The following is a 19,037-nucleotide window of genomic DNA, read 5'->3' as shown; positions in this document are numbered from 1 at the left end:
AGTGGTCCGATTGCTCCTTCAATAAATATATAAATACTAGCTGACGCGGTGCGCTTCGCCACCCCAATTAGAAGAGTGAAATAGTACTATTAAGTCTCCCTTTGTGAATCTGATTGCAAATGTCTAATTTCATATTTCTGGGTCCATTATTATAGAAAATGCAAAAGAAAGTTACCACTAAAGTAGCCTTTCCTATATTATCAACTAATTTTGTTTCTATAACAATTAATATTTATTTAATTATAACAAAACCGAAAAAAAACGAAACCGCGGTTTTGAAATTCTTCGGTTTTTTGTCCGTTATTATAGTAAATTCAAAAAAGTACCTATGAGAACAAAGAAAAAGTACCAAGAAGTATGGCCTTGAATTTTCACTCACTTGGGACCATAGACGCCTATTTCATATTTATATGTCCATTATTGCAGAAAATTCAAAAAGTACCATTAGAATATATAAAAAGTACAAAAAAGCCCCCACTGTGGTTTCCCACTGACTCCCATATAAGCTTAATTTCATGGTTTTAGGTTAATTGGTGAAGAAATTACAAAAAGTCGAATAAAGAAAAAGTACCAAAAAGTCTATCTCTAGAATTCTCACTCACTTAGGACCATATATGTTAAATATCATGTTTCTAAGTTCACTGTTATAGAAAATTCAAAAAAGTACCATTAGAATAAAGAAAAAGTACCAAAAAGTCTCCCCCTAGAATTCTCAATCACTTTAGAACATATAAGATGTTCTTTATGTCCATTATTACAGAAAATTCAAAAAAGTACCGCTACAATATATAAAAAGTACCAAAAATCAGGCACTTGTGGATTCCCACTCACTCCGGTCCATATAAGCTTTATTTCATGTTTCTAGGTTCATTGGTGAAGAAATTACAAAAAGTACCATTCGAATAAAGAAAAACTACCAAAAAGTCTCCCCTACAATTCTCACTGACTTAGGACCGAGTATGCTTAATTTCATGTTTCTAAGTCCATTGTTCTAGAAAATTAAAAAAGTACCAATATAATAAAAAAAAGTACCATGAAGTATCCGCTTGAATTTTCACTCACATAGGACCATATACGCTTAATTTCATGTTTCTAGGTCCATTATTATAGAAAATTCAAAAAGTACCATTATAATATAGAAAAAGTACCAAAAAGCAGACACTTGTGGATTCCCACCCACTCTGGCCCATGTAAGCTTTATTTCATGTTTCTTGGTTCATTGGTGAAGAAAATACAAAAAGTACCATTCGATTAAAGAAAAAGTACCAAAAAGTCTACCCCTAAAATTCACACTCACTTAGGACCATATATGCTTAATTTCATGTTTCTAAGTCCATTGTCATATAAAATTTAAAAAGTACCATTAGATGAATAAAAAAGTACCTATAGTTCAGTTCCCTATTCCTAACACAAACTTCACTCAGATACATATCAGCTAACTTTAATGTCGATAAGTGAAATAATTTAAAATATTAAAAAAAGTACCATTAGGAGAAAAGTACCAATTTCCCTTTTCTTCCTTGAAACAATCAAGTTCGAACTTTAAAAATATTCCATTTTGCCAATATTGTTTATGGTACAGACATGTCTCAAAACATTAAAATCTGTGTTAATGTGCCCAAGAAAAAATATGTTTTAAAAAAAGTACCAAACAGTTTACCCGGATTTGGCCCAATATACACCTTGGCACTCGAGTTCCAAATAACACCCTGTTAGTTAATTTTTGTACGAATCCAGGAACCAATGTTAAAAAATTATCAAAATTGGCTTAATAATTTCAATAAAATGTATTTTCCCGATTTTATCCCCTTTTTGGTACATTTTTTATCCCCATTGCTTTGGTAAAATTTAATTCAAATAAATTTCTGTATCGTGGTGGGAGCTCATAATAAAATATTCGCTTGTCTATGTCAAATTATAGAAAAACATATTTTATGAAAAAGTACCAAAAATAAACACAATTTTTATCCCTTAAGGGTTCGAATTTAAAAAAAGTACCAAACTTATATTTTTTATTTTTTGTTAATTAAAGAATACGATTTAAAATTTGTTTCTATGTTTATTGGTTTAAAAGATACATAGGGTGCAAAAAAAGTACCAAAATACAGTTTTACCCGTTTTCTCCCCTAAAAGTTTCGAATTTGCAAAAAGTACGAAACACCTGTCAGCTTATCTTTTAAATGGAGTAATATGCTATTTTAAGTTTTTTTGTATCTTTATTAGTTTTGAAGATATAATGTTACCAAATTTACCCGTTTTTACCCTTTTTTACCCCCTAAACGTTCGAATTTCCAAAAATCCCTTCTTATCGGATCGTTTTGGGGAGGGAGGAACCTAGCTTTAGCCGTTTGGGCTGTGCGATGATGAATCAGTCAGTCAGTCATTCAGTCAGTAACGTTACTCTTTTATATATATAGATTACTGCAAGAAGTTACAATTCTAAAAACAAGTCTTTCAAAATGTTTAATTTAAGACTTGAACCAATGAAAATAAAAGGTACGGAATAAAATATAAAACATTAAAAAGCGACAGTATAATACAATTTGTTATAAATAATTTAGAAAAAGTGAATAATTCATTTCCTAAAGAATTAGTTACTCTTCTTAAAACCCGTATTAATCAACGACATTAAAAAGTTCTTAACACGTTTATATTGTACTTGAATTAAGGATCATGTCCAACTAGCTCAAATTTGTTAAAGCATAGCTCCAAAACGGAAACTAAACAATTTGCTAGTCAATTATTTTGTAGATTGTTCGGGACGAAATCTGATCAGGAAATTTCTGATGAAAATTTAATGATGAAATTTGTTTTCGAATGTTTTTTAACATTATCAGTACTTGAATTGATAACTTTAATGTAATTTTTTGTTTTTCTTTAACAATAAAATATTAAAAAACCTGCATCAATACTTCATTCTTTACTTTTAAAAAAAATTAAATTATTCGAATAATTCGATTAATTTAAAACGTGTGATCGAATTATTCGAATAAATAAAAATCTCTTAATCGAATTATTCGTTTTATTCGAACAAGAGAAAAATCGAATAATTCGAATACCCTAGTATATAGGTAGTTTTTTTCGTGTTGCACTGTTTTATAAAACAGTGTGAAATACTATAAAAATGCTGAGTAAACATTGTTAAATTTACAAAAAAAAAGTGCTTTAAAATTCGACTCAGTCGATGAAATCATAACTAAATTGATGAAGCCACGTGCTTGTATTGGATATATTCTTAGCTTTATTGTATCTTAATGTAGAATTCTCACTTGTTTTAATCGTATCTCAACTCTTCAGCTTTTACTTATTGGGTGCTCCTTGGGTTTGACCAATCTGCTAGTGTCTCTTTAGCATGTATGTGCATCATAGTATCATATATGTGTCATTAAAGCTCATTACAAATGCAACATGCTATAAAGAAAATGGACTAAAAACATAACGAAAAAAAATAAAACTACGAAATCAAAAACACGAACAATATATTGAAACGAACACAGTAAGTTAAAAAGAGCATACGAATATTAAAATGATACACCTACTCACATATATTGACACAGCTAGAGAGATACTCTTTCAATGAGAGTTTTTACTATCATGATTTTTATTTTGTGTTTTTCCGTTTTTTCTACAATTGTCCTTTTTTATGAACGAGTACTGAGGACACATTTTCGAAGATAAATGACCAGCGCCAATGCCAGCACTCTGCTGTGTAAACGATGAGTGTGTCAGCAGTGTGTTTTTTATAGTTTCGAATATCAATGAATGGAATATTCAGTGTTTTAGTTTTCGAACTAAACGGAAGTTAATAATGAAAATTTCAATGCAAATGACACTTTGTTATAAACTCTCAACGCCTACAGTTCGAGGAAATCAGCAACAGCAAATACAATAGAAAGAATATTAAATTAAAAGAACTAAGCAAAATTGACAGCAAAGTGACCATTAGAGGAAGGAAATTCCTAATAAAACGTGTTAAAACAGTTAATGTTAAATATAAATTATTTCCTGTTTTTCTTTCATTCTTGCTCTCTCTCTCACTCTCTCTTGTTTCCGTTTGCAGTTTAGGTTGTGAATTTGTATGCAATTTTATTGTGAAATATTAGCAGTGTTTTGTGTATTCGAGTGACCATTTGAACATAATTATATACATTATATATCATAGTTGTACTGTACAATCCCCGTACGTCTATAAATTTTTAATAAAATATAATCAATTCTAAAATAAACAACAACAATTTATAAATAATTGAAATTATAATGTGTTTTGCAAATGAATGAGTGAGTTGTGTTTTTTTTTTTTACAAAAAAGTGATAAATTATACTAAGGCACGATTTAATTTAAACACAAAAACAAACAGGCAACAGCCAGTGTAAACTATAAAAAATATAAAGAAAATTACATTAAATATTGTGAAAATTATAAAGGAAATTTTAATTTTTATATGGATTTTCCTATGAGTTGGTTTAACAGCGGTCAATAATGTCTATTTATTTTGTTATTAAAATATAATAATTAACAGAAAATAAACAAAACAAACAAAAAGGACAAAGGAAACAAATTCATCATGCCACCAAAACGTAGGCGCAGATTTCAAGGTTTATATTATCATTCATCACCACCAAAGGGTAAGTTCATTGTTGTTTATAAGTTTTAATTTTCTTAATAATTTTAGGAAATTTTTCTCAAAAAAATGTATCGCTTCTCTGGAATTTCTAGAATTTTCTAAAGAATATTTATTAATTTTTCTACAATCGCTACAATCTATGTAAATAAAAATCAAATATCGTTCGTTGGTTTTTACGGACTGAAAAATTTATCACGCCCACTTTTACGCCCATTTTTTTTATCTAAAATTGGAAAACGGCTACATCGATTTGGCTAATTTTTTGTTTAAATGATCATAGCAATCCAATTAAAGTTTTGACTGAAAGAAAAATTGACCACGCCAATTTTTCTTTCGATATATCTAAAATCACAGGACGCCTGGACCGATTTAACTAATTTTTTTATGGTTCGCAATACATAGTTCGCAAACATTTTTACATAAATAAAAATTGTCCACATCCAATAATACGCCCACTTATAAAATACATCTGCAAAATACATCGGTCTGTGATCAATCAACTCAAAGTATCTAAATTCGCTAATAACTCGGCCAATAAGCGTTTAATCAAGAAAAGGAACTCGATCTGTGATCACTCATATTTCTGACCAAAAATTCGATTACTTGTATAAAAACTCAAAATGTGTACGTTGATTTACATGTATTCTGTTCTTGCAAGACTTAGGTTTTTGACAACAAACTTAGGTTCTTTGTCTCTCATTAGCGCTTCTATATATATTTTATTCTATGTCCTATATGAATAAAAATTATTATTCAATAATACGTTTTTTTTTCTTTATAACTATTTTTACCCTTTTAAAACCCACAAATTCCCAAATCGAACACACGCATTTTTTAACTTGGACAGGACAACGTTTCAATAAAAATTTGATCGCTTTTCTAGAATTACGAAATTTTTAATAGAAATTGTATAGTTTCTCTAGATTCGCTCTAGAATAAAAAATTCTACACTATTTCCAATTGTATTCCAGAAATTTCCAATTATATTTTAGAATTTTCGATTTGCATTTCAAACTTTTCCAATTTATTCTGAAATACAAGTAGAAAATTCTTAAATATAATTAAAAATATCTGAAATTCAATTGGAAAAATCTTTAATATAATTAGAAATTTCTGAAATATAATTGGAAATTCTGGTGTTGGGATTAACACATTCTCTATAAGCTTTTTCCGATGAAAAAAAATTTGTTCAATAACTAAGTGAGAATAAATTACAAAGAAGTTTATTGATTTTTCTAGAATCACTATACAGTTTAGGTAGAAAATTGTATCGGTTCAAAATCGCCACAATTTTCTATAGAAATTGTTTGAATATCAACAATTTTCAATAGAAATTTTATGAAGGGTGTCTCAGTAAGAATTTACTTTTTTATTTTAAAATAAAAACATGTATTTTTTTTGATTGTAAATTGCACGGCTTTAAATCGTATAATCTAGGAGGCCAGTTGAATCAGATTTTCTTGATATAATTTGTTCTGGAAATCGTTGCTGCAATAAATCAACTGTTATATGTAAAGTATGGCAGGTAGCGCGGTCTTGCTAAATCCACGTTTCGTCACGGTCCATGCCGTCTAGTTGAGGCCACAGGAACTCCGTTATCATGTTCCTGTAACTAATGCCGTTCACAGTAACTTCAATTTCGGCATCATCTTGAAAAAAGGAAGACCCAATCACGCCTCCTAGCTAAAATCTACACCGGACAGTTACTCGTTGTGAATGTATTTGCTTCTCATAGATTGCATGAGGATTTGCTGAGTGCCAAATTCGACAATTTTGTGTATTCACGAAGCCATTCACATGGAAATGCGCTTCATCGGTGAAGATGATTTTTTTACTAAATATTGGAATTGACATTATCACATTAATCAATTACTCATTGCACGAATTGCCGACGTTTTCCAGAGTCTGCTGGTTTGAGCTTCTAAGTAAGCTGAGTTTTGTATGTATGAAGCTGGAGGTCTTTTGTCAAAATTCGTTGCGTAGTGATTTGTGAAATTTGAAGTTGTTGTGAATTTATTCAAGAGACTGAACCGATTGATGCACTATCCATAATCGACCTAAAATCTTCGAATTTTTTGACCGCTCTTCGAATGGTTGACACATTAGGTGTTCTTTCTCGACTGAAAGTTTGCAAGCGGTCTCGGAAAAACTTTCCAATTTTATGTAATAAGTTTTCACAATTGTAACGCGTAGGTCTTTCGTAAGGCGCTCCATTATGAATAATCGGGATTTACTATAGATGGCGTATCGTTTGAATGCGGTTTATGTTTTTAATAACTTCTTTTTTCTTTTACTTCTTTAATTTGAACAAGTAAGAGAGCTATATTCGGCTGTGACGAAACTTATATACCCTTAACTAAATTGTAATTTAAAATATTTTTAGATAATCAAAATTTAATTATTTTTTGAAATTTTTTTTTCAAACCAATTTTTTTTTTTATTTTTTTTAAATTTTTTTGATAAAAAAAAATTCGGGTTAAAAATATTTTTCCCGATTTTGACCCATTGTGGGTTCAACTTACTATAGCCTTATATACATCGTTGCAATGGACTTTTAAAAAATGGGCCAAAAATCGAGTTTGTCCCGGTTTATTCCTTATATCCCAGCCATTTGTGGGCCGATTTTGTCGATTTTAAATAGAAAGCGAGCAGGATATTTTGATGTATGAATGAAGTATGTAAGTTATTTGGGGGCTACGGAAAGTTGATTTCAACATACAGACGGATAGACGGACAGACGGACATCGATCCGGAATATATATACTTTTAGGGGTCGCAAATGAAAAATGTAGAAATTACAAATGGAATGACAAACTTATATATACCCTTGCCACTCATGGCTGAAGCACACCGATTGCTCACCGAATCTAATGGTGAATATGCTTCAGCGGTTTCAACGTGCGAGAGATCGTTTGTTCTGCTCAGAAGTGGTGATTTTGATACGGAATACAAATATCGCCCAGGCCAGCCAAAAAAGTTTTTAAGAACAAGAATTGGAGGCATTACTCCATGAAAATTGTTGTCAAACTCAACAAAAGCTTGAAAAATCATTGGGAGCTACTTGGAAATTGGGTACCATACGAATTGAAGCTGAGAGACCTTGAAAAACGATTTTGCATGTGCGAAATGCAGCTTGATCGCTATAAAAGAAGATAATTTTTTCACCGAATCATTACTTGCGATAAAAAATGCATCAATTACAATAACACAATGCGTAAGAGATCGTACGTGAAGCCCGTAAAACCATTTATATATCCATGGCGCTAAGGTTATGCTCTGCATATGGTGGAAGCAAAAGGTTTTACTTTCTAAGTGAGCTGAGGAACATTTTTGTAGTTTAAATTATTTTGCTTAGATACTAACTTAGATGGTGTAAATGCCTCAACTTAAGATAAAATGGTGTACTTCATTTTATTATTACAATAACCTTGAGTACTTCTATCATAATTGATTATTGAACTAAATAAATTTAAGGCACCACAACCAAGAAATAAAACTATAAAGTACTAAACATACCATTGACTAATTGCCTTGGCCAAGCAAAACCTCTAAGGGAATTGAATCCTTTTAGTGTCTCTTAAATTTAATGTCTCATAGAACATAAAAATGCCAACAAAGTTGCAAAAAAAACATAATTGTCTTCGTTATTAAATGTGAATTCCAAACACTACAAACATAGTTTCTTTTTTCTCCTGCTTAATTGTCAATTTAATCTGCAAAGTGTTTTGTTAGTTTTATGTTTCGTTAACATGCAAAGGAAATAGTTGAGCTCTTTTATATTGTAGAAAAGTTGATTTTTTTTTCAATGAAAATTAATTCCCCCGTTGGGCTTTTTCTGTAACCCAGTGACATTAATACAAACTGAAATATGTTGGTATGCAGAAAAAATGCGTGTATTGCGTGTTTATACCCTACACCACCATAGTGGGGAGGGTATTATGCGTTTGTGCAGATGTTTGTAACGCCCAAAAATATTAGTCTAACACCCACCTTAAAGTATACCGATCGACTTAGAATCACTTTCTGAGTCGATTAAGCGATGTCCGTCCGTCCGTCCGTCCGTCCGTCCGTCCGTCTGGTTGGCTGGCTGGCTGGCTAGCTGGCTGGCTGGCCATGTAAACCTTGTGCGCAGAGTACAGGTCGCAATTTTGAAGATATTTCGATCAAATTTGGTACATATTATTTTTTCGGCTCAAGGACCAAGCCTATTGAAACTGGCTGAAATCGGTCCACTATTTCACATAGCCCCCATACGAATGTCCTTCCGAAATTGGACTTTATCGGTCATAAATGTTTACTTTATATATGTATCTCCACAAATTCCGCTCCAAATAAGTTTTATATACACAAAATTCATGTCACCAAATTTTGTTACGATCGGTCCATAATTAGTCATAGCTCCCATATAGACCCGCTTCCGAAAATCACTTTAACGTGCATAAATCGCTTAAAAATGTTGGTAAACAAACAAAATTCAACATAGTTAACTTTAATATAGACATAAATCACATGACCTAATTTCATGGTGATCGGTCCATAATTGATCATAGCCCCCATATAACCCCACTTCCGAAAATCACTCAAAAATATAAATTATTGAAATTTTAAAAGAAAAATTTTTTTTGCTCTTTTACTTAGTGTAGGGTATTATATGGTCGGGCTTGACCGACCATACTTTCTTACTTGTTTTTTTTTGGAATTGGAATTTGCTGTATTGGAGTTTATATAAAGGCATGGAAGGGAAAAAACTAAATACCTTAGTTTTGTTGCTAATTAAAGGTGTCTACAGTTATTTATATGATGAATTTTTTATGTGGCTTAACACGTTGTAACATGTTCCAGGGAATTTATATATGATGAAATCTTTTTTTTTTGTTTATACCGCAACAAGTGATTTTTGTATTTTAGTTTTTTTACAAAGTTATTTAGCAATGATTAGTTGGAAAAAGAACAGGGTAGGTTGAGAATTTAACATTCATATTGGTGTATGTTTGATTTATTGCTAAATATGTCACAATTTGTCAGAAATCATAATAAGGAGAAAGTTTTCTTTTTCTGAAAATACAAATACTTAAGTATTTTCTTGGTTGTTGATTTATTTAGATTTTTTTGTTAAGTTGTGTTGAGTTTGTTATTCTTTAATTATCAATCATTAGCACTCATTTGTCTATGTCAGAATTTTTGTAGAAATTTTTGTCAAAATCTAAGCTTTACAAACAAATCAATGGATTTTTTATTTTAGAATGATTTTTTGATAGTTTAAACAAATTTAGGCTTTTTTGGTACAAATTATAAGTTTTTCCCATTAAATTTAGTTCAATAATAAATAAATATGTACTCTGTTTTTCTTCATCATTTCTTAGGATACTTTTAGGCGTATGATTTTTATTTAATAATTACTATTATCATTAAACACTCATACGCCCCAGTTTCATTGAAAAATCAAAAAAATTTTAGTATTCAATTTAAATTATTTTTAAAATTTGGTTTTTCGCCCTGTACGCAAAACAATTTATAGAATTCTCAAGAGTTGTTAAAATATTGATTCCATATTTAACAATTATTGAAATACTCTGAAAATACAAATCTATAATACATATAAAAATGATGTAAAAAATGTATAGTAATTCATAAAATGATAACGGCAGGACCGATTTCTGTAAAATTTTTTGTCAGTTGTTCGTATTTTCGAGGAGAAGGTTTTCGCGGAAGAAAATTTGTATGAAATTTTGAAATTATTATTCCTTAATGGCTCTACAAATCAAACAATAGAAAGTTCTTAGTGTAATCCTCTGGAGGGGACAGTTTAACTTGAGTTGGCTGTCTCCGGTAGGGTCTCCCATTCCAGAAGGGCACGCGGTGAGCATGACACTAAGAATTACCCTCCCCCCTGTCTGATAGCGTCTGTTCTCCTTTGGGGCGGCTATCAGATGTTCCAACAAGCCATTTTCCCCTCATTGAGAGGGGTGGCTTTGTTGGTTATTGTCCGGCTGGTCCGAAAGGGCTCTTAAATTGTCCGTTCGAAATCCATCAGCGTCTGTTTCCCATATTGGGAGGCTGATGGTCTGCGTCTGTTATCCCCAATGGGGCGGCAGTTATTCAACACCTGGCAGCAGGTATAAAATGCACCTTTACTTGTCCGTAAGGACGCCATGGAAGGTAGAGAATCATGTCCCATGTACCCGGTCGGGGGCTTCATAATCTCCGGGGACCCTACTCCCACAGCGATGGTAACGGGCTGTGGCGAGTCGAATGCTACTGTGACCCAGGCTAGTCAGGTGATTACACCGGGCCAGACTAGTCTGTATGCTACTGGTGTCGCAGGAGGTCAATCTGGTACACCCAGGTTGGCTGAATGTAAAAAACAAAAAGCAATTGGTGGTAGTGTCATAAGCGGCGAGGTACCCCTGGATTTCTCTCCAAGTACCTCCAAAGCTGCTAAAGCCCTAAACGTCAAGGCGGTTAAAACCCATGTCTCGGGTGCCTCTGGGGGGAAGCGACCTCCTGCCCTGAAGCCGCACCACCCCCTGCCAACTCCGGCTCTGATAATAGTCTCAGGCTTAAAAATCCTGCCAGAAGGGCTGCTATCACCAGGCGTTCCGCCATTCGCTTCATTGAGGCTCTCGGCTCTAAAAAAGCCGAGGACCTTACAAAGGAGCAACAGGCTTCACTATCGTGGGCGAATGCTCACATTGTTGGTCTCAAGACCGCCCCTCCTTCTGCTGAGTCATCAGCGGTGCCTAAACGGCAACGTTCAGAGGAGGATGCGCCAACCAAGAGCCAGCAACCGGGACCGAAAAGGCCTAAAGCGGCACAACGATCTATAGCTAAGTCCTTTAGCGAGATTGTCAAAGACAACAAGGGGTGTTCTGGAAAGTTCTCAAAGAGAACCCAGGCACTCCTCCTCAATGCGATGATGCTTGTTGGTACCAGGGTCACGTTAAACTCATGTCTTGTGTGGATGAACGCTCAGCGTTGCTACTCAAGACTGCCGTCGCATCGTTGTTTGAAGTATGGCCTCGGAAGAGGGCATGGAATGCAATGACGCCGCTGGTCCAATCGACACTGAAGATACCAACTCGGTCTCCGAAATGCTTGGTACCTTCTTTGAACGGATGGACGAGGCGGTGGACGAGGACGCCCTCCTGAATTCTGACCAGGAGGACGCCGACGTCACCGTTGTACATATTGAGCATGGTGAGGGTGACGCAAATTAACCTTCACCACTGAATTGCGAGGGGGCGAGGCGAAGTTCGCGCTAACTTTATATTTTATGAGCCATTCGAGGGTATATATAATTTTGTCATTCCGTTTCTAATTTCTACATTTTTCATTTGCGACCCCACAAAGTATATATGTTCTGGATTGTTATAGATAGCGGAGTCGATATAGCCATGTCCGTCTGTCCGTCTGTATGTTGAAATCAACTTTCCGTAGCCCTAAATAATTTGCATATAGACCCGGCTCGGTTGCTATTTAAAATCGAGAAAATTGGTCCACAAATGGCTAGATAAAGGGGAAAAACCTGGACAACCTCGATTTTTGACCCATTTTTGATGTATATCTGGATTACTATGTCATTAATATAGACAATATGGATTTCAAATGATAGATATTTCAAAGACCTTTGGGATATACAAAGGGTCAAAATCGGGAAAAGTATGATTTTACCGGAATTTTTTTTTCACAAAAAAAAAATAATTTTTGACTTAAATTTTGTTTCACTAATAAAACAAAAAAAAAATTTTAAATTAAAAAAATTCAATAATTTTTTTTTTGCCATAAAATTAAAATATTAACAAAAATTGTTTTTTTTTTTTTAAAAAAAATATTTAAAATTTTTATTTTCAAGTATTTGGTGAAGGGCATGTGAAGGTACAGCCGAATATAGCTCTCTTATTTGTTTATAATCAAATAGTGTTACTCATTGTTAAACTTCTGCGGGAATATTTTGTTGGAAATTTTCGGTAAATTTTTGTCGGGAATTTCTTTATAAGTTTTCTTCTTAAAGTTACAATATTCAGATTCGTTGTGATGGCCAAATTCGTTGCCGATTGAATGTTTCCATTATATGCAACAATTTCTTGGTTCTATCAACAGATAGTCTGTTGGTAAAGAAGCTTTACGGTTGAAATAACCAAATTGTTTTCACTTCACAACTACAATTTTTCAGCCATTCTTAATGGAATTATTAAGGTGGCTAACATAATCCTTGCAAGTATATTCATATTTAGAGAAAATAATAACAATCAAATTTGAACCATGTTTTAAACATTTAAAATGGTCGGAATTTTTAGTTTTTTTTTTTTTATAAAACAAAAGAATTTATTGCTTTTATTCCGATTAAAAATTAGGACCCCTAATTCATTAGTCTATGTCAGAGTTTTTGTAGCAATTTTTGTCAAAATCTTTTTTGACATTTTAAACCAATTTCGAATATTTTGGTATAATTTTTAAGTTTTATACATTTAATTTTGTGAGAAATAAAAAATTTTTTAATCGACAGTATAACTATTAGTTAACGCATAACCAGACTTCGTGTTAATGGGGGATAAATGTTTAAACATAATTATTTATTAAAAATAATATGTGTACTTTAATTTCTGTTTAGATACTCTTTGGCGTATGAGTATTATTAAATAATTTAGAATATAATTGAACACTCATACGTGTTCATGTTAGAAAGTATGTCATTATTTCTATAAAAGATTTATGAAAAATTGCAGTATTTGAAAGTGGATCATCCGGTTTTTTTAATTTGGCACACATACATCCTATGGAGCCATTTTTACATTTCCATATTTAATTTGTCTAATTTTGAAAAACTCGCGATTTAGTTCACGATTTTCGATTTTTGAAATTTGACAAAATTAGAAAAAGTAAGTAAGTCAAAAGCTATTTTATGCCCGATGAAGTAGAAATATAATAATTTAAATTTTAAATGTTTTCCATTACGATTATTTTTTACAGATATTTTACGATATTTTCACATCTGTTATTAAAAAAAAATTAAGAAAACAATTTTAAAATTTCGCAAAAGTGTTCAAAAGTTTATAAAATTTTTAAAAACAAACCTCTATATAACTTTCCCTCATAAAGTGAAACTGTTAGTACAGATATCAAATTAATGAAAAAACTCTTGTAAGTTTCAAAGCAATTCTCCAAAACTTTTGATTTTCCTCTCATGTACTTAGGCGTATGAATATTATTAATTGAATACTAATTGTACGCTCATACGTCAAAGTGATGTAATACTCAGGAACTTAGTGCAAATTGTTGAAGACATACAAGTCCCGTGACTAATTAAAGGAATACATATCACTTTACTAGTCCAAATGTGTTAAAAAGTATAATTTTAATAATAAATCTAAAAAAAGTATTTTTCACTTTTTTTTTGAAATGACTAACAATTCCATTGTATAAAAAGGGAAATTTATTGAATTGCTATCATTGTGCTCAGAAAACTAACACATTTGATTCTAATCAATATTAAATCCTTGAACATCCCTCATATGTCATTGACTTGGGAATTATGTTAAATATATTCACATATACTTACAACCATACTATAAACATAATAAAACTGTCAAAAATTACAGGTTAATTGATTTTTATTGTTGTTAAAGGAGCAATGACTAGAACCCTACTAACACATCAGCCATGAGCTATCACTGTCATAACTTTTATTTGATAAATTATCTTATGTTTGTCTAATTTTTAATTTATCTAGAGTAAAGTAACTTTGTTAAGAAGCTAAAGAAATTAAGTTTATTAGCTGCATGAAAATGTATTGTATTTATCAACATTTTATTATATGTATGTAAAAAAAAATATTTATAGACATAAGTAAATTAACAATATACAAATAAATAAATAAATTAAGCCTAAAATCAACATAATTAACATAATTAATATACTTATCTACTTAATATTGAGCTGCTATATTTCTATATTTATTTAAAACATAACTTAAATAAATATTATTTGTAAATATTAATATAAATATTAAGTGATATAAAAAAGTATAAACTAATGGCTAGAACCATAAGAAAGATAGAGCGGAAATTAAAAAAAATTACTAAAAAAATCGGACATATTAGTGCTGTTTTTGTTTTCATATAGTTTTTTTTAAACATTATCACCACTTATGTTTTTGACAACTGAGTTAGGTCTTTTACAGAAGAGTTTCCGATATATGTGAACTTATCTATGGCTTAAACATTGTTAATATGAGTTGAAATTGAAAAATATGGTTTTTATATTTATAAATATAAAAAAAAATATTTTTCCCCTGGGAAATTAAAAATAAAAAAAATTTAACTTATAATTTCAATTTTTTTTTTTTGAAAATGTTACTTCTTTGACCCAAAACTCGAAACATAAAATACTCAATCTCTAAACAGTATCCAAAAATGCTTGTCAGCATTTATTTTAGATGACGGAGTACAATTTTAAACCTTGGGACATTCGAATATCGAAAAAGTTTAAAATAAGGCCACCCTAGTGATCACTCAAATTTTGAGTGATCAAAATTTTTAATATGAAAAACTCAATAACTGAAAATTAACTTTTAATCGAGAAAAGGAGCTCGGTATGTGATTACCTATATGTACAACAATTCAGACCAATAATCGATTTTTAATACAAAAAATTTTAAAAAATCTTAAATCGATAAAATATTTGTAATTGAATTTAATTAGGAATCACATATAATTCTGATCAAAAATCTATTCTAAAAATCTTAAATCATTTATAGATTTATAAATTAGCGTTTAAACAGAAAGATGGCTTGATTTGAGATCAATCAAATTTCCGATTAGAAATAAGTTTTTTATACAACAACCTCCAAAAGTGTTATTTTATTATTTACTTTTTTCATTGAATATGTGCATTAGAGTTATGGTTTTTTTCCCGGGAATTCCCGGTACAAATTTCCCGGGAATTATGTAAATTTTCCACTTCCCGACTAAAAATCCCGGGAATTAAAAACTAACAAAAATACATAGAAAACAAGTTAGAACACTGCTTTTTTCAACAAATACAGTGAAAAGTTTTTTGCTTATATCTTGGCAATAATAGACCGCTTATTATTATTATTTATCTGTTATTATTTTTCGTATGAAATTTTAAAAAGAATCATTCTAATTTCTTTAAATTTCTTCTTCAAATCCATAACAAAATAGCTTCAAAAATTTATTAAATGATTAAATTTTTCTTCAATTAAAATCTAGTACAAAGACAATTTTTTCAATTAATTTTGGAAATGATTTGATTTAACAAAAATTTAATCATTCAATGTTTGAATAAATTCTGTTATTAATTAACTAACTGGAATGAATCTAAAAAATTAAATATTAGGAAGGGTTTTATGGAATGAAAGGCTGACATTTTTTAATTACGGATTAAGATTTTAGTGAATTAAGCTCAAATTTTATTAATTAATTCGAAGATCTGATATTTAATAATTCTAACACTAAGTTTTTATATGAAACTAGCTGTCCCGGCAAACGTTGTTCTGCCATAGCTCACACTAAGTTTTAAGACTTCTTCTATAATAGTACTCCAGATATGCAATAATAAATTTTTACTTCGTATGGGAGGTGCCATGCTCATTGTACTTATATAGAGGTCAATTGTTAATTTAAACCATCCAGGGACCCACTCAAACACACACAACAAATTTCATCAAAATCGGCCCAGTCGTTAAGGAGGAGTTCAGTTACTAACACACGTACAGAAGAATTATATATACAAGGTGGCGCAAAAGTAAACTTCCGATGTTTTTTTGTCTGTAATTAAAAAAAATAATGAAAAACTGTGATTCTTCTTGTGGATTATTTTTATTTGGTCTTTTAGTTTTTTTTTACATCAAGTCGAGAATATGATGTCATGTAAATGGCCACCGCCACAGTTTATTGTCATTTGAGCCCTTTTTAAGCCATTTTCCATCACTTTAGCCAAAACTTCCGGCGATAGGTCCTCACATTCTTGACGGATATTGTCTTTAAGAGCTGCAAGAGTCTGAGGCTTGTTGACATAAACCCGCGACTTCAAAAAGCCCCACAAAAAGAAGTCTGGAGCGGTCAAATCAGGCGATCTTGCTGGCCAGTGCAAATCGCCGAAACGTTGCACCGTCCTCTTGGAACCACATGTTTTCCAATCCCAATTTATCAAGTTGCGGCAAAAAGAACTCGTTGATCATTGCTCTGTAGCGCTCACCATTCACACTAACCGTTTGGCCCGCGACGTCTTCGAAGAAAAAAGGTCCGATGACTCCTCCAGCCAAAACAGCACACTATACAGTGACTTTGAGCGGGTGTAATGGCTCTTCGTGGGTTACACGCGGATTTTCAGTGCCCTAGAAGCGTAAATTTTGCTTATTTATGTACCCGATAAGATGGAAATGGGCCTCATCATTCATGATTATTTTTGATTAATCACCTACCGATTATTGGTCAAATAAATAGTCAGCAATATTCCACGTTCTGGAGCAGTGTAGCGTAACATTGTTTATTAACGTGTATTTCGCATGTATTTACTACACAAATGTCAAAACAGAACTGACATTAGGGGCCAATCGCAAAATTTATAGCATCTTCTGATAGGAGGATTACTTTTGCACCATCTTGTATAAAGATTTGGCTATAATATTCCTAATTTACAGTATCATTAGAAAAAAATTTCCCGATTCCGTGGAATCAAAAAAGGTCGAGAAATTAAAAACCATAATTAGAGGCTCCAAAAAAATAAAATTGCGAATTTTGAATTTTTTTAAAGGCAGTTTCAAAACTCCAATTTCTAATTTTTAAAAATTTTGTTAAACAAATTTTTTGATCATCACATTGGGATTTATTGAGCACATAATAGGAAATAAAAATATGTAAAAAGTATGAAAAACCTCCTATAGTTAGACTTACAATGAATGGGTCAAATAAATATTTTTTCACCAAATTTTTTTTTAAATTAATTATTTTTTTTGGTGTATATAAAAATTTAAAAAAAAAAATTAACAAAAAATATTGAAAATTTAGTGAAGAGTATATAAGATACGGCACAGCCAAATATAGTTTTCTTACCTCAATTTTTTGTCACCAAATAATGAAGTCACCTAGAGTAGATTTTTGTCAAGCGATTTTTGTCAAATCTGACAACTGGCTGAATCGGAAAAATAAGTTTATTATAAAAAAAACTAGCATAAATCTCTTACCCCCAATCTATACCTGATAAACAAAATGGTTGTCAAGATATAAAATTATTAGGTATAGTCTCCATTTATTAGTATTATTGCTTCGTTATGACAAAATTGTTAGTGCTTTTGCTCAGACAACTTTGTCTTGACAACAAAAGTCATTAATTGTTATGATAAATAGTTGTCAAGTATAGACAGGGGGTTAAACTTTTTGGTATTCAAATAAAATTTAATAATCATCTTCTCAGTGTAGGGTATCATGTGGTCGGGCTTGACCGACCATACTTTTTTACTTGTTTTCTTTGTATTTTTGTTCCACAAAAAACAACTGTTTATTTTTATACACATTTACTTCTTAGTTAATTTTTCAATGAATTTTTCAAATATAACTAATAAGTAGTATTTTATTTTTATCCAAGAAAAAAAAGATTAACAAGAAATATAAAAGGGTGTTTGATTGTAGGGTATAAATATTATTAATCCAGCAGTTAAGAAAGTAGTCAATGTCTCCCTTATAGACAAGAAATTTCACGAATGTCTGATCACTTATCTGACTCCAATTAATATATTTTGGATCATTTGCTTTTTGTAGTGCATAGAGAATTCAATTGGTTACTTTATACATCCCAGGTAATCTAGCGTAAAGTCAATTGTCATTTAAGTGTCTCTAAATAGTCTAGAGTGTATTAAATTTAAACGTATAATTCGTACTGCACTTTTTTGTGAGTAATTCGTACAAACTAGATTTATCCAATGCGTAGACTACTTTGGACCAGCTATCAGATAGTCTCATTGTAATTTAAAAGAGAGCTGCACATTTTGAAATAACTCATTACGTAGCTAGTTATGTAACTAGTTGTCACCCTAAATGATATGTAAAATCACCAGTTCGGGACAGTCTCCTAGAACTGCTGGGAATATCCTCAGATTATAACATACAAACATACACTCGTGCATGCATCAACATGTTAACTAAAACCAACAAATATCAGTTAATTGGAAACTTCATTATTTGACCATTACTACCACCAGCAACTACATATATATGTATGTTCCACGAAAACTTTCCAACTATTTGGCTGTTATATTTTCTAGTTCGATGGAGTTGATAACAGTAACATTAACTGTGAGTTGGATGTTTGTAGGTTTAACTATGTATGTATATTGGTCCTGTATTTTTTGTTATTGGCTGCATGGTTGATTGTTGACCATTTTTCTTTATA

At 31.4% G+C, this 19,037-nt stretch overlaps 1 protein-coding gene across 1 annotated transcript in view; it reads left to right on the top strand.

The window, feature by feature from the left end:
• The first annotated feature begins 4,544 nt into the window (after positions 1-4,544).
• The window catches only part of LOC135961474 (protein split ends), an 80,819-nt gene continuing 66,326 nt past the window's right edge, over positions 4,545-19,037 (top strand). Inside the window, exon 1 of the mRNA XM_065512975.1 lies at positions 4,545-4,626. Within this exon, the coding sequence (XP_065369047.1) occupies positions 4,566-4,626 (61 nt within the window). The 5' untranslated portion in view covers positions 4,545-4,565. The remainder of the gene's footprint in view (positions 4,627-19,037) is intronic.

This window comes from Calliphora vicina, chromosome 5 (genome assembly GCF_958450345.1).
Source record: "Calliphora vicina chromosome 5, idCalVici1.1, whole genome shotgun sequence".
Classification (NCBI taxonomy): Eukaryota; Metazoa; Arthropoda; class Insecta; order Diptera; family Calliphoridae; genus Calliphora; species Calliphora vicina.
Note: the sequence above shows the minus strand (reverse complement) of the source record. Positions and strands in the feature narration are given on the sequence as shown.